The 16,235-nt window shown below is 49.0% G+C and overlaps 1 protein-coding gene across 7 annotated transcripts in view; it reads left to right on the top strand.

Annotated features, from left to right (window-relative positions):
• Nucleotides 1-16,235, top strand: part of ASTN1 (astrotactin 1) — a 278,304-nt gene that overhangs the window by 106,883 nt on the left and 155,186 nt on the right. For all 7 annotated transcript variants that reach the window (XR_016442322.1, XR_016442321.1, XR_016442320.1 and 4 more), the window contains exons 3-7: nt 923-1,316; nt 3,180-3,326; nt 4,419-4,526; nt 8,894-9,043; nt 9,474-9,641. Coding sequence is in view for 3 of the 7 variants with exons in the window: in XM_090047144.1 (XP_089903270.1) it covers nt 923-1,316; nt 3,180-3,326; nt 4,419-4,526; nt 8,894-9,043; nt 9,474-9,641 (967 nt within the window). In the remaining 4 variants the exon portion in view is untranslated. The remainder of the gene's footprint in view (nt 1-922; nt 1,317-3,179; nt 3,327-4,418; nt 4,527-8,893; nt 9,044-9,473; nt 9,642-16,235) is intronic.

Below are 16,235 nucleotides of genomic sequence, written 5' to 3'. Positions count from 1 at the left end.
TGCTGCTTTGCAACAAAATGTATTGCCGAGTCCTTTTTCCCTGAGCTCAGTAGAAATAAACAGGCAGTTTCCCCGCTCCGTGATCCCCAAGTGTGCTAGGCCAGCACAGACCTGACGTAAGACTGCACTGTTCCCCGTGAAGAGAATTCCCACTAGATGCTGTTCCCACCTATGCCGGGGTTAATTTTTGACCCCAAGGGGCCCAAGTTGCGTGCAAATGTTTTGAGGCTAAATTCTCAGCTGGTACAAATTGTGATACCTCTGTAGGACTCAGCAGGAGCTCTTACAACTAACTTCATCTCAGGATCTGGCCCCAGCTTGCTGTACATATTTAAATACACAGTGCTGATGGTTGTAAGCTGAGGTTTCCCACTTGCAAAAAAGGGATAATAGTGCTTTATATTCCCCCTTTTTATGCAGAGCTTTGGAATCTGTCCAAACAGCACTTGAGGCGCTGTTATAGTAATGAACAGGGTAGTTCTCTAACACTGGGCTGCTGGATTTCCCTGAGCTTTGCCCCTTTCATGGCCTGCTCACGAGTAAATTGAGCAGGAGGAGAGCTGAGGGGATGGTGGGGCCAGGTTGTAAACCTAGTGCCTGCTGCTCATGTTGAAGGGTTTCCCACTGACAAAGCAGCTTGTGCCTTACAGCACTGAAAGCTCTACTTTTGCAAGAGAAGAGAGAGCAGGCAGCACCAGTAGTATCTGTAAGAAAGCATTTGCCCAGAGGCTGTGCTCTCAAATAGATACAGCACCCAAACAGTAATTCTCATACTGGGAGTAATTAAACTTGTTCTAATAGGCTGGTGTGAAAGTTGTGATGTTGCCCTTTGGTTGTTTTCCCACTTGCTGTCCAGCTACAGTAGCTGGGGGGTGTGGCTGTTACTGGGTGCTAATACCTGTTGTTCTGGTCTCCTCTCCAGGGGGGAATGATTGCCTTGCTGCTGTCTATCCTGTGCCTGGTGATGATCCTCTACACCCGTCGGCGATGGTGCAAACGGCGTCGGGTGCCACAGCCCCAGAAGAGTGCCAGTGCCGAAGCAGCCAATGAAATCCACTACATCCCGTCTGTCTTGATTGGGGGCCATGGGCGTGAGAGCCTGCGCAATGCCCGTGTGCAGGGGCATAACTCCAGCGGCACCCTGAGCATCCGTGAGACGCCCATCCTGGATGGCTACGAATACGACATCACTGACCTGCGGCACCACCTGCAGCGGGAGTGCATGAATGGTGGTGAGGACTTTGCCAGTCAGGTCACCAGGACCTTGGACTCACTGCAGGGCTGCAATGAGAAGTCCAGCATGGATCTCACACCAGGTGTGTTTGGCAGGGGGACACACAATGTGCCCTCAACATACTTCTCTGCTTCTCTCTGTTTGGGCTTGCCCAAGTTCTTTTCCTTTCCCCGTGTAAACAGGGCTGTTGCCAGTCCTGGGCTTTGGGTCATGTAAATGCCATCTCTTCATCCCTTTCTCTGTGCAGGTTTTCAGACCTGACCCTAGAGCCACAGCAAAGACATCCAGGGCAGTCTGTAAAGCCATTCGTTTGTGATTTTCCAGCATATGGGGCATCAGTGAGGTGCCCTTGGAGCCCTGTTTGGGGCCCTCCCCACAGGTTACAGCTCCCTTGAAGCCAACTGCAGCAGCAGATGGACAGCTGTGGGCTGTGGCATTGCAGAGAGTACCGGTAGTGCTAAACACAGAGCCAGGCTGTCAGCGTGGGCACCTATACCAGGACCTTCCTCTCCCTGCACAGACACCTAAGCCAGCGTGCGGATTGGAAAAGGCAGTGTGTGATATTTTGTCCAAATGCAGCTCTCCACCTCAAGCTTCACACCCAGTCCTAGAAGCCTTTATTCCTTGTGGAGCAAGGTGGGAAGGATGAGAGAGAGACTTTTTGAACCTTTTATTATAAATAAATAAATGTTAAAAAAGAAAGGTGAAAGTGCAGAAACATGTGCCACCCCTCCCTCCAGGGGCTGAGCAAGAAACACTTGTCAGTCACAAAATGCTGTGTCACCAGAGACTGAAACCCCCAATGAGCGGCAAGAAGTTGTCGTAGATGCAGAAGAACCTAAACTGTTCTGGGAGCTGGGAGGGAACCTTGGAAATCCAAGGACAAAGCTTCCAAAGTCGCCAAAGTGGCCTGACAGTCCTACTTATTTTAGCCACCCATGGAAATGGGCCACCCATTTTGTTTGGGCAGCTTGGAAAATCTCAGCTTGTGCTTTGTACCAAGTTATGATGGCCAAATTAGATCCTGTCTACACGACAGCTTGTAGCAGTGATGTTGCTGGGTCAAGTGTCACTATTGGCGCAGGGGCCCTCTTGTTTCTGTTGACCTGGTCATACAGATAGATAGCTCTAAGGGCCCGTTAGCAGACTCAGCAAGTTGCCTCCAAATAAAGTTGGAGTGTCCAGCCCAATTGCTAGCATTTCTCAAGGAGGAAAGGGTCAGTTCTTTTAACCAACTTCTGGTCCTCCCATGATTGCTTCTCTTCTTCCCTGGTTCCCTGGGTGGGGGTGTTGGAAGAAGGATGGCCCAGTCATGAGGGTGGTGGCTTGGAAGCTGGGACATTCAGATTCAGTTCCTTGCCTTGCCACTGAAACTCTGAGTGATCTTGAGCAAGTCAGTTAATCTCCATCTGTGGGACCCCTGGAGGAAGTATGCTGACATTAGGTTCCACCAGATTTACTTGTAATCTGCATTGTCTCTTGTGCCATTGACACCAAGGCTATGTTAGTATGGTAGACACAGAAGGAATTCCTTCCCCGCAGGCTAGATCCCTGATGAGGTGTTTCTTCTGCCACAGACTCCTTGCTTGTTGGATTTACTGGTGGTAGCAATGCACTGTTAGAGCCAGATGGCACCAGAGGGCAGGGATCTGTGAGCATGCTGCAGGTCACAGTGGAGAGAGGCCACATTCTGCCCATTTGCACCACCCCATATGCTTTGGAGTTGGAAGAAACCTGCTTCCTCTCCCTGCAGGGACATCATCAGTTTTGCTGGCCAGTCCACCATGTGAGATGTCTCTAGTCCCCGCTCCCAGACTTGGAAAGGATGCACATGCTCATTAATGACTTCTCACTCACCTCCGTTTTCTTTTTTAAAGCCTTGCATTTATTTATTCATTTATTTGTTTTCTTCTGAACGTTTTTGCATGAAATTCTTCCTGTGCAGGAAGCGACAATGCCAAGCTGTCCTTGATGAACAAGTACAAGGACAACATCATTGCCACCAGCCCTGTGGACACCAATCACCAGCAGGCCACCTTGTTGTCCCACACCTCTAGTAGCCAGCGGAAGCGGATCAATAACAAAACAAGAGGTAACCCTGGGAAGCAGTAAGGGAAGGGCATGGACTTCTGTTCATGCAACACAGCTAAATGCTCCTGAGACTTCATTTATGCTGAGGATTTGCCTCCATTTCAGCTGTTGGTGTAACTGTACCAGTATGACCCAACCAGTGCATTTGCAGCAGTGGAACATACCCCAAGTGGCTCTACTAGCACAAGTAGTAGCTTTGTTGGGTCATGTTAGGCATCTGCAGAGTAGGGCAGAGTTCATGCTTTATGGGGCAGGGAGTGGGGGAGCACTTTGGGCTTCCCATAGCAGCACCTTCTGGCCAGCCACAGCCTGTGATGGTGATAGTAATGCCGATGTGTCTCAATAATGGTTCTGAAGTTGGGACAAGCATCTGAGTCCTTTGAATGAACATGGGGAGTTCATCTCAACCTCTTGGATCTACATGCTTGGTCTGTTACTCTCAAGGCTGCCATTTCTCACAGAGCTTATCAGTACTTGCTCTTACCTGGCTGGGAAACGCAGTAGACACTGTGATGCTTCAACTTCTGGTCCAGACTGGGATCCACAAGTGAACAAGGAGAATGTGAAAAGCTAGCATAACTAGGGAAATAAGGAAGTGTAGCTCTATTGCCCTCTAGTAAGAGGTCTGGCTTGGAGGGAAATGTCCAAGAAATCTTACATTTCTAAATGGGCTATTTCAGAGCCTTTGAAGGGAAGCCCATACATTACTAACCATCCAGAAGGAGAGTGGTTGCAAAAGTAGGACCCCATAGTTGGGGCCAAAGTATGGGAGAATAGGGGGTATCTTTTGTAATGCGGTTGTTTCCTGTTCATAAAATACCAGGGGTGAGAAGCTATCAGCTTGTGGCCTCTTAGCAAGACCTCTTACAGGGAGAGTTCCCAACTCAGCCCATACAATCCCAACAATTCTGTGTAGCCTGGGTTGTCCTGATCTCATCGTCAGGTAATTCCCACTGTCATGAAGAAATGCCTGGGGCTAAGACCTTGTCAGGGTAAAAGGCAAGTTAGGTTGACCAAGTTTATAGTGTGTTTCCAGTGTTTTGTACCTTATTTATTTATTTTTATTGTGGGTTCTGTCTTTTTCTAACTATAGCTGGCTCAGCTTTCCTAAATCCCGAAGGGGATTCTGGGACAGAGGCTGACAATGACCCACAGCTGACCTTTTACACTGACCCATCCCGGAGTCGACGACGCAGTAGAGGTATGTGTTTCGGGTGGGAAGAAGGGAGGCTCTGTGTGTGTGTGTGTGTGTATGTAAGAGAGAGAGAGAGAGAGAGCGCAAGAGCACCTGTGTGCACACTATGGTCAGGGGAATAGAGGTGCTGAATCAACAAGAGAAAAGATCCCTGCTGGGCATAGAGTCCTGTTAGAGTTGTTTCTCTGGGTGCATTTTCATATCTCATTCCCTATCCAGCATGAAGGTTTCAAGAGATAGTGGTAAGTGCTCCTGGCTAAACTCTGGTCATGCCAGAATGAATAGTGAAAATACTCATTGACTTCATTAGGGCCAGGACTTGGCCTTTATCCTTGCTGCCAACTTGTGCCACTCCCATAAAGCAACAAAGTCCCCCCTGCAAAACGTTCAGCAGAGAGTTGGAGGTTTTCCCCTTCCTGGGTCAGCTGAGTTCTGTTTTATCTTTTACCTTGTTCTTCCTTAGCTGGCTCCATGCTACAAATGTGCAGCCTTGGGGGCTTTTTATAAACCTCAGCTGTGGCTGTGATTTTCCCCCTCCCCCCACTGAATTCATTGTGGTGTAGGTCAGGAATCCAAGCAAGAGTGGATTTTCACAATTCAGAAGATGCTTATGCTATCATCTAATCCTTAACCCGTCAGCCAGCTGCATAATGTTATTTGGTAGATCTTCTCAGTAGAGGATGAAATACATTCAAATTTTGCTGCAGGCATTTCCCTGGATCTGTTGTATATTAATGAGTAACATGCTTCAAAGGGTGGCCTCTGTGCCTCTCTGTTTGGCATATTACTGCTGTTGCTTTAATAAAACAATCTCCAGCAGGTAGAGGAAACCAGTTGAAAAAATGCCATTTATTGTGAGTCTGTCATCAGCAATGGGCAGTATGCAAGCAGAGAGAAGGCAACAGAGCCTGACTTGAAAGCAGTGAGCAACGATTATAAGAATCCACCCTTTCTGTATAGATGGGAATATGAAACTGAAATGTTTGAAGTATAATTGACCACACCATCCATAAATAAAATGATAAATACGATTGTTCTTACATCAGTTTTTTTTATGTCTTTTGCCTCAGCCACAGAGGACCTTCAAAATAGGGACTGAAACCTTGAACTTGATTCAGTATTCTGTGGGAAGGAAAGGGAAAAAAAGCAGGCTTGACTACTCATGGCAGCCTGTTATCTAGGAGTCATGCTACAGCATTGTGCATTAACAGGGATTTCCAAAGAGTGGAAGGCTTTACGACATTAGTCACAGATGCTGCTGCATAAGAGTTTAGCATCTGGGGGTACATCTACATATTTGCCTGCATTTTATGCACAGCAAATTTAGGCACATTAAACTGGGCCCCTGCACACATCTGAACATGCAACTGTGAAGAGCAAATCTGCTGCTGTGGGGAGCAGTTCAGTTTAGGGCTGCCCTTGCCCTGCTCTGCCTGTCTGCAGCAGCCAGGGGGAGCTCCAGGCTCCCCCAGGTGCTAGCCCAGGGCTGTCAGGGAGTATGGGGGCTGGTCCCGATCTCTGTGGGTAGCTGCCTTCCAACCATGTGGAGATCAAGACCCATCCAACATAGCTGGAAGGCAGTGTCTTTCCCAGCTGAGACAGCTTTCCCAGCCACATGGAAATCTGGATGGATCCTGATCTCCACATGGCTGGGAGGCTGCATCTTGCTGAGCTGGGACAGCTGTCCTTGCTCCCTGTGGCCCCCTGCTGCCTAGGCTGACTGAGAGCAGTTTTCTTCCAGTCAGCATCTATGTGTGTACTTTGGTGATTAGTTTAATGTGCTGATTTCTGGTACCTGTATCTACAGGATACTAGAAAATGGTGCATTAGATTAATCTACTATGCAGTAATTGCTGCGTACATGTAGATGCTAATGCTTTACTGGGCATTAGATTATGCACAGTATGTAGGCACACCCAGTGGGTAGTTAGAGTACCCTTAAATCATAGGCTGAATTTACCAGTTGCACGTGTGCAACTCCTACCTGAGGAAACTTAACAGCCATGGCACACTCTTCACAATACTTTCCTCTGTCCCCCGTGTCATCTTTGTCTTGCTCAGGTGTTGTATCAGCTACCTATTCTTAACTGTAGAGCTAGTTGTATCCTGGTACTGGACTATCTTGTTGGCAGTGATAGGGTTTCATGTGGGGAACGATGGGTAGAACAATGTGTCATCTATTGTCACTTGAGTCAGCGTCATCTAACTAGTTAACTGAATGCTGAGGATGACGATAAGGACCAGAGAGAGAAATGATTCTTGTGAAGATGCAGGTTCCCATTGCTATCCACTAGGTACATGCCTTTGGGAAGTACGTGGACCATTTTAGTGCCTTACTTGGGACATCTACCAGCTTGGTCTTGTGAAACAGCAGTGTCTCATGGTCAGGAATGCCTAGCACTGCAGAGAATTCCAGGGCTATGAGAACAGATATTTTCTGCTTTGTGTTTTGATAGGAAATCATCCAGCAGTGCCATTCAAGATGGTTTTACCATCCCGTTCTGGCCTGAATCCAGTTTATGGTGGGTGCAGTATTCTGAGCTTATAATTAGCTTTTGACTAGCTCCTCTGAACTTGCTCAGGAATGGCAGGCTTGAATACTGGGAATTAACTAGCAAGAAAAAATGTATACATAGTAAAATCTAACAGTGTTAGTAGTCCTATATGAAGGAGGAAGGAAAGAGCCCCCCTTTTTAAACACTTTGGCTACTTCAGTTCAGAGTACCTCCTGTTCCTTGTTATTCTTTTGCAATCCTGGAGAGGTATTATGAGTTGAAGTTGGAAGTTTTGTCCTGGGAGTCACCAGATTAAAATGTAGCAATTAAAATGTATGGCAAGTCAGAGCTGGAGTATAAATGTTTAGGCATATACCTTTGATAAGAAGTCCAAGGAACCCAGACTCAAGCTTTTCAGGGCAGATGAACTCAGACCTAAGTAAGTTTTCTCTGTGTGACTTCTTCAGATGAGCTATTAAAAGCCAAGGTCCTATTTGCCCTGGACAGTCAAGATCCTGTGGCACCTATTCTCTGGAGCCAAGGAAGTTGCTGTCATTGAGAAACAAATCCAAAGGAAGTCCAGAAAGGTGAAAAAAAAATGAAACCTGCATCTGTCTTTTTTCTGATTGTCTCTGACCTGCTTTAAAGTCAAGTCAGTACAATGCACTGGTATATACAATAGTGTTGTGAAAGAGACAATAGTGTTGTGAAACCTAAACTTTTGTGTAAATGGCTATTGAAGAAGAAAAGAATCATCGTCAGTAAAAATGTTGGAAGTGGGGGCTGAATTCTGCTCTCATGCTGGTGCATAATTCAAAGTGGCTTCAGAGAATGACTTCACTGGACTTATTCTGGGTTTACAGATTTGCTACTGAGAGAAGCATTTGGACCCGTTTCCTTTTCAGAAGGTTTTGGGGAGGGGAGTGGGAATTGACCCAATGTCTTGGCCTCAAAGTGTACCCTCCTCTCACTGGAAGGCAGTGTGCTGTTTGGCCATCTTCCTGCTACTGTGTTGTCAACTACATGTGGCACTTGAGGATGAAGTGATGATACCTGGTGTAATTTGTAAAGTGATTTGGGGTGAGCATCATTTATGTAGGTGTGAGGCAGATTTCTGTGTGATTTCTAACTAGCCATTTCCTCCCTAAATCTGGGTCCCATGACATCCTGCGGAATAGCTTCTTTCGCGTGCAGGTACTCACACTACAGGATGCCTCAGGGCAGCTCTCCCACCCCTGAAGGATTCTAATAGCTGTTAGGCCTCAGGTTAAGAAAGTTTTAGGTGGTTTTACCCTCTTTCCCTTACTCCTATTACATCATGGAGTTGCCTTTTTCCTTGCTCAGGTATTGGGCCAAATGTCAAAGAGGGGGCAGGTAAGAGATTACAGGATTCCCAGCTGCTGGAGGATGTGAACAGAAGCTATCACTCAAAACTTGTAGCTGAGACAGTGACAGAACCAGTTGTAAAAGCTGAATAGGTTTAAGCAGTCCATGGCGCACTGTTAATAACCTTTGGGAGCCTGATGTGTGCAGCAGACTCATGGGTTGATGCAAGGAATGCTACAGCAAGTGTTTAAGGGCACAGCCACTTTGTTGTTAGTAGTGCTACCTCCCTACCACCCAGGACAGCTCAAGGAAAGCTGCAGGCTCTCTAGTTATGATTCCTTTGATCCCAAAGGGGTTTTGGGTGGATAGAGGGATAAGGCTTTGCTTGGGAAGATGGCCTCCTTAGGGTCTTCTCTGCTGCATCCAAAGCTATTGACAAGAAGGTGGGAGCATGTGGAAAGAGAGGGAGTTGGGCAGCTCTCAGGGCTGATGTAAGAAGTTGATGCTGTGACTCTGATGCCTCTGCTCTGTATCCCTCTTCTGCTGCTCCAGTGGGCTCACCCAGGAGTCCTGTGAACAAGACCACTCTGACTTTGATCAGCGTCACCAGCTGTGTGATCAGCCTGGTGTGCTCATCCCACATGAGCTGCCCACTCATTGTCAAGATCACCCTGCATGTTCCTGAGCACCTCATTGCTGATGGTAAGCAAGCACCTCCCTCTCTCTTCCTCCCTTCTCTCTCTCCCACTGCTTCTCCCACTGGCGAGGGGTTATGCTGAATCAAAAGTGTATGGGTCTGCCAAGCCCCACCTCAGTATGCGAGAGTCCCTTCAGGCAAGTGAAACATTATGATGCTGAACAATTGTCATATGGAACTTGATGTGCGTGGAATACCCCAGGAGAGCCTGATCGTTTTGGGAACATGGTCTGAAATTATGGGCAGGAGCAGGTCGACTTGCAAAGGCCTCTCTTTCTGGGTCACCACCCCCAGCACAGAGGCTGTATGTGTGAGGAGGTTTATTCCTCTTACAATTTGATTTGAAAAGGACCTCGTTACTGCAGTGGGTTTGAGGGGAGTTTCCTGTCTCTGTGACGGTAGTTCCAGCCTTTCCACTCTTTGCTTTTCTTTCAGGGAGCCGCTTTATCCTGCTGGAGGGCAGCCAACTAGATGCCAGTGACTGGCTGAACCCAGCACAGGTTGTCCTCTTCTCCCAGCAGAACTCCAGCGGGCCCTGGGCATTGGATCTATGTGCCCGACGACTTTTGGATCCATGTGAACACCAGTGTGACCCAGAAACTGGTATGTGGGATCTGTCTCTCTTGGCCTGAATGGGATCAGTGAGATTAACTACTGGTCATTTATGACAAGTTTGGCCTTTGGGGTCATTTTAAAGGCTACTGATTTGTATCTGTATGAAGAGCACCTTGTGAGTGCAACCAGCTGCATAGTCCAGTGGGCACCTTGCTCTTGTGGGTGAAATTTTTGGTACGGACTTGAAGACCTGACCAAGTCTTCGTGATCCTGATCAATAAAGGATCAGGTGCATGTTTATATTAGATCCCTGGTTATTTTGACAACACTGATAGCTTTCTGTGAGGGATCCCTCATTTCTATCCCCTTTCCCAAAGTGCTTGTAAAGGGAGGGCTAAGATGTAACAAGACCAGGGCTACCTGTGAGCTGTGAGAAAAGTCCCTATACTCTTTGATTGGTATTTCATGGCACAGAATGAAAAGTAGATTGCTGAGGTTCCAGTGCAAGGCTTTGAACCTTCTCTCTATTGTTCTGCAGGAGGAGGGAAGTGAGGCTTGATTCGGGGCTGTAGCTTGCCTTTGTTCCCTTCCATTTCTATACAACTATAGCTGTCATTCAAATAGGTAGAGCTGTAGCCACAGCCTGTAAGGAGGGGGGTACAGTCATTCACTATTTGTGAGTGCAAAAGGAGTATGAGCAACATGGATGCAGGTATCCCATCCACGTAGTGCATGAAATTAACCTAGTACACATCATTAACACTGTGCATAATGCCAACACAAAAATACAGGGATGTAAATCAGGCTACTAGGCCTTGAGGTAGCAGTCAGATGGAGAAATTCAGGACACCTATAGCTAGCTAAGCTGAGATGCACAGGGCATGGCCACATTACCTCTGTGCTGTGCCTGAGAGCCCTCCTGTGAAGCATGTTCCATCCATTTGCTCCTGCTTTGCATGGGCCATCCCCCAGCGATGACAGAATTTAACTGTAGCATGGAGCACGTGTCTTAATGTGGCTCTCACTCTGTCTGGCCTGGCTGTGCTTCTTGGTATGTGCTCAGGGCTGCCATAAAGCAGTTGTGTTGGCTTATTTCCAGGAGGTAGCATGTGCAGAGCAGAAGCGGGTGAGCGAGCCACACTTCACAGCGGCATTCTGGGAGCAGCTAGAGGTGGTGTTACTGAGCCCATAGTGTCATGATGAGAGCCAGGTACTTAGGGGAGCTTGGGGATAGGGAGCACATTTAGGAGGTGTTCTGGGACAGGAGCTGGAATTTCCTTTTCCCCGTGGCCCCTGCAGCTCCCAGTGCTTTGTAGCTTATCACACTGTGGTCCTGTTGCTTGGGGATGTGCCCCATCCTCGGCTGGGAAGCAGCTCTCTCTGCACCTGCCAGTACACTGTGGCCAGCATTACCTTCCTTCAGGTTGCAACTTGGCTTGAGTACATTAAGGTGTATCAATGTTTTTGGCAGGGCAAGTGGCTGAGGGAAGGTGAATTTTGTCAATCCAATGCATCCCACAGCTGCCTCTGCCAGCTGGGTACAGCTACAGGCTACAGCTTCCTTTTATCTCTGGCAAATCCCAAGGAGGGACAGTGATAGAAATGCTGTCTGCCTTCCCCCAAGCCAATCTACCTCTCCACATAAGAGACCTTTCTGCTGCAAGGTGCTATCCACAGCTGCAGGGACTCCGGCCCAGTGGCTACTATGGAGGAGGGTGCGGTGCCAGAGGGAGCTTAGCTTTCTAAGGTGGGATTTTCAGAAGCTCTCAGTGCTGGCCTGTCTCTGCTCCCATTGGATCAGTGGGATTATTACCAATGATTTAGAGTTCAGCTGCTGATGTCAATGAGTGCTGCATCAGGTTGTTGCTGACTGCTTCAAAAATCCTACCTTGAGTTCTTTGATGTGAAGGTGTTCATGAGCAGAATATTGCTGTGGCACAAATGTTTTTGTACCAGTAATGGGCCAGAGCCACAGCTGGCATAAATCAGTGCAGCTCCACTGGAATCTGCTTCATTGAACTTGATGGAACAGGACTGAATTGGAAGGAGCATTGCCCACCTACAGCAGCTGAGATCTGTTTGTCTGCGTCTGTCTTTCCCCTCTTTGTAACTCCCAAGTGGTAATGCAGAATATTGGATAATTGCATGCAGTCCGCAAGCCATAATGTCAATGGCAGAAATGCAGATAAGGCAACCTCATGTGAGACACAACCCATCCCTTCCCAGGACAAAGGTGCATCCTCTTTTTGTGGCAACTAGATGTAGCCAGGCCTGAAAGAAAGAGGAATGCTGGACAAAATGGGATCCAGGATAGGACTTCTTCAGCAGGGCTCCATCACTCAAGGTAGTTGACTTCAAAGGAGAGGGAAAAGCTGAGATGCACTTAAAACAAGTGAATCAACCCATGAGGTGACAGCAGGGAGTTAAGTGCTCAAGTGACTTTGTTCTTGCTGCTGCTTTGTTCTGGGAGAGCCCTTGCCATATCTGAGTGATATGGTCAACTTCAGGTTCAATGCAGTAAAAACTTTTTTAAAGCTCCTTCCATGCTTCTATTTGTTGTCTCCATAATAAACAGGAAGTGTAGGAGTCTGTTTTCATTACCAACCCCCGACTTTGAACACTGTGTTGTATTTTTTTAATCTACTGTCTCACTGAAAAGCATCATCACCCAAGACCACAGGCTGCCTCTGCACTACTGGTCCCTTTGATGTCTACCTATCAAGGGCCAAGGGAGAGAGACTGCATTGTAGCTGAGCAAGCTGAGAACCTAGGGAGGGCCTGAGCCAGACATCCCAGCTTTACAGGTCCCACCACTGCTGGGAGGAGACAGGACCCCCTGCTATTCTGCAGTTGTTTTTGCTCCTTGTTTTTTTCCTTTAGTGAAATCATCCATTCTGATCAAAATGCGCATATGTCTCTCATTGTCCCTAGTGCCTCATCTGGGTTCATTCCCAGTTATTCTTTCTCTCACAGTTTGCTTTTGGGTATGATCTGCACTGCAGTAACAAAATCTTACAAAACAATGTCACAGTATTTTGCCATAAAGCTGGGCCAGATTCAAGTCTCAGTGTCCTTACTGTGGTGTGAATCTGGAATACTCCTGCCAGAAGAAGTGTGGATGTGTAAGGGGAGGTGATGTGCATTTTTCTGGTTAATGCTGCACACATTTTGACAAGTTGGTTATTGTGAGCCTGATCCTCCCTTGGTATGGACTATGTGCATTGAATTCAGCGGAGCCAGATCACTTGTATCAGCTGAAAACCTGCCCCTTGGCCTGCTTTTAGTTTTTATTTTGCCTGTTGACATGAGAGAAGATATAGCACATAGGATACGAGGTCAGCTGAACTGCATGTTGCCCTGTGTCCAGTTTACCATTTCTCCACTGAGCCATCAGAGTCCTGAGTAAATATTGTGCTGGGGATTGTTCTGTCTGGAGATTGAAGCCTTCTCTTCATCCATGGACAAGCAGGGGTGGCCTTAGCTTCACCTTACTGCAACTTGCTCCCAGGTTGAGAGAAGCTCTTCTTGGGCTGATGGGAGTTCAGCCTCATTCCCTCTGAGCAAGCTGCGCCCAGGCACACCAGGAGTAGGATGTTGCTCATCACCTTATTTCAGGGAAACACTGAGAAATATGCTCAGTGCTCCCCTGACTCTTGGGAGTGGTTGACTGGGGTTGGGTTTGATCCATGCAGCAAAGATGCAAGTTTCCATTTTCAAGCACTGGTCACATCTCCATATCTCTTTCTTGACATGCTATGCTATCCACAACCTTTCTCCCCATATTCAGATCAATAAATTACTGTCCTCTCACTTATGCTGGAGCAACCCCCACTGGGAATAGCAGCAGGTAGAAATCAGCCTCCTCCTTTGTTGTTGTTGCTGATGATAATGCACTGGTCTGTAGAATCTCCAGCCAATATCAGGGGCTCTGTTATGCCAGGTGTATGTGGGGAGCAGCCCATCCCCCAAAGACGCAGTCTAAATCTAGACTGATGTGAGGGGGCCAGGACCCCGCGGGGCCCGGCCCAAGAGACCAACCCCGGAGTTCCGCCCCATTTCCGGGCCCGGACCCGGAAACCCGGCGGGGAACTTAATGGTTTCCGGAACCTGAACCGCGCGGGCGCGAGACCGGCGCGGAAGTATAAAGGGGAAACGCCTACCCGCAGAGAGGAGGGGAGGCTCCACCCGGAGCCTGTTGCAGGAGCCGGAGAGCCGCGTGCGGTGTGGCCGGGAGGCACGCGGCTGGAGTCGGCGGCAGCGGATCCAGGAGCCGCGGATCCGGAGACAGTGAGTCGAGGAGCGGCGGAGCTGGGAGCACCGCAGCAGAGGCCGGCAGTGGAGCAGCTGGCAGCGGCGGAGCCGGGAGCACCGCGGCAGGAGCCGGCAGCAGAGCAGCCGGCAGCGGCGGAGCTGGGAGCACCGCAGCAGAGGCCAGCAGCGGAGCAGCCGGCAGCGGCGGAGCCGGGAGCACCGCGGCAGGAGCCGGCAGCAGATCAGCCGGCAGCGGTGGAGCCGGGAGCACCGCGGCAGGAGCCGGCAGCGGAGCAGCCAGCAGCGGCGGAGCCGGGAGCACCGCGGCAGAGGCCAGCAGCGGAGCAGCCGGCAGCGGCGGAGCCGGGAGCACCTCGGCGAGGGATAGCGGCGGCGTCCCGGAGGGCGGTGAAGCCCCACACGACCCTAGAGGGACCCGTGACGCCGGAAACAGCAGAGCCAGCGACAACAGGGGGCCCCGAGGACTCGAAGGTAACCCAGACCCCGAGGGCAACTGGGAAGGGGGCCGCTGACGGGGGAACCCTTATCCAGAGACTTCGGGACTCTTGGTCGCGGAAGATGACCCGCGGGCGGGGAAGGCCGGCCGTATGAACCCCACCTTGCGGGAGACTTACATACGGGGGTTGTGATAACCCAGGACTGTAGGAGCCAGCGGCACCAGGGGGAATAGGTGCCGTGGGGACACTAGTGAGGGTCCAGCCGGAGGGAGGAACCCCCCCTTTTCCCGCTGGACTGGGACTCTAACAAGGGAGCCCCTCACAGAGGCTCCCCTCTCGGAGGACCGGGCGAGGGTGTAGGGGAGGAGGAGCCCTCAGGACCCCTGGACCTTGGAGGTACCGTACCTCACGTGGACCGCCAGCTTCCTGGCAAGGGTGAACCCCCATAATTTCCATCAAGTCGTGGCAGGCGAGAGCGGCGAAGCGAGACGGTCCACCGCGTACCCCTCCTCTCCAGGGGACATCCGGGGTTCGGGGTCCCACGGTACGTGGTACACCCCCAGCCCCTTACAACTGAAATCTAGAAAAGAGAGGAGGTGTCTTGTCTCAGTTCTACAGGTCAGGAATTGAAGGACACAGAGGCTAAGTGACTTGCTCAAGGTCACATGAGAAGTCTGTGGCAGAGCCAGGAAATGAACCCTAGTCTTCTGAGTTCTTAACCAGTCTCTCAACTGCAAAGCATCATCTCCTTTTTGTAGACAGTCAGGCAAACACTGCGCTGATGCACACCCAACACAATTTCAGTGAGTTTGCTGTTGCTGCTCCAAGCTTAAACCACTATCAAATACAGAGCAGTCTCTGCTGTCTGTTCAGTTTGTACCTGCAGGCTGTCTTGGACTCTTCCTGTCTTTACAGTTACGACTCACTTCCCTGTTGGATGCCTCTGCTTGCTACAGAATCAGCGTTCCATGCATTCACAACCATCTGTCACAGCAGATGCAGCCCCTCCAACACTCCTTGCTTGGGGAAGCATTAGACATCCGTTACAAGGTGGGGGAGTAAAATTAAGAGGCTTTACATATATATCTTATAGGTGCATGGCCCTTTAATAGCAAGACGTTGCTTTGTCCTTATGACTTCATACTCTTTGGACAGTATTGACTCTGGACTATACTCTCTGCTGCCTAACTTATACCCAGAGCAAACTGACTCAGAGTAAGTTTGTGCTGCAATTAGCCATCTAAAAGCAGGGATATGTGAACTGATTCTGATGGAGTATCCAGGGAGAACCTTTGCCCCAAACTCATACTGCAGCCGTCCTTCCCACAAAGACTCTGGTGTTTCAGATTCAGCCAGGAACAAGGGATGAAGTTGACCTCTTGTAGCTGAAGTGGGAATTCAAGGACATGCACATCTTCCATTCGTGGCACTCATTGTTTGTTGGGTAGTTTCCTCTGCACTCCATTCACAGAGAAGAAGCACCTATTATACCTCCTAGCTGTAGGTCATCTTTAGTGCCAACTGTAACTGCTTCCCTGACCCCTTGCACCTCCGGTTCCAGTCCACAGTCCCAGCCAAGATGGTAGCCATCTAGTAGACTTTTGCATGGAGTTGCTTTTATCCAGGTAGTGGACGTAGTGACACCATTCAAGGTTACCTGACCCTTATAGTATTTGAGGAGTGAATGGAAATAAGGAATCATGGAAAGCTTATGAGTGAAATAGAATTTTGTACAGTCCGTTCTTTATTTTAGTGTGCCATCAATCAGGCATTTTACTTTCCTTTAAAATAAATCCAGTGGGAAGAAAATAGTAGCATTAGTATTGCACCAGAATCAGAAAGCTGGCCACGACTGGGATGTCTAAAGGTAGGCTCATAAATCCATACCTGGGTTCCTAAGCAATAGCTTGATTGTTTTCAAAAGCACTAGACA

The sequence above is a fragment of the Crocodylus siamensis genome, chromosome 5, assembly GCF_052110815.1.
Source record: "Crocodylus siamensis isolate JL-2025a chromosome 5, ASM5211081v1, whole genome shotgun sequence".
Classification (NCBI taxonomy): Eukaryota; Metazoa; Chordata; order Crocodylia; family Crocodylidae; genus Crocodylus; species Crocodylus siamensis.
The sequence above is the reverse complement of the archived record's forward strand: the minus strand, read 5'-3'. Positions and strand labels throughout refer to the sequence as shown.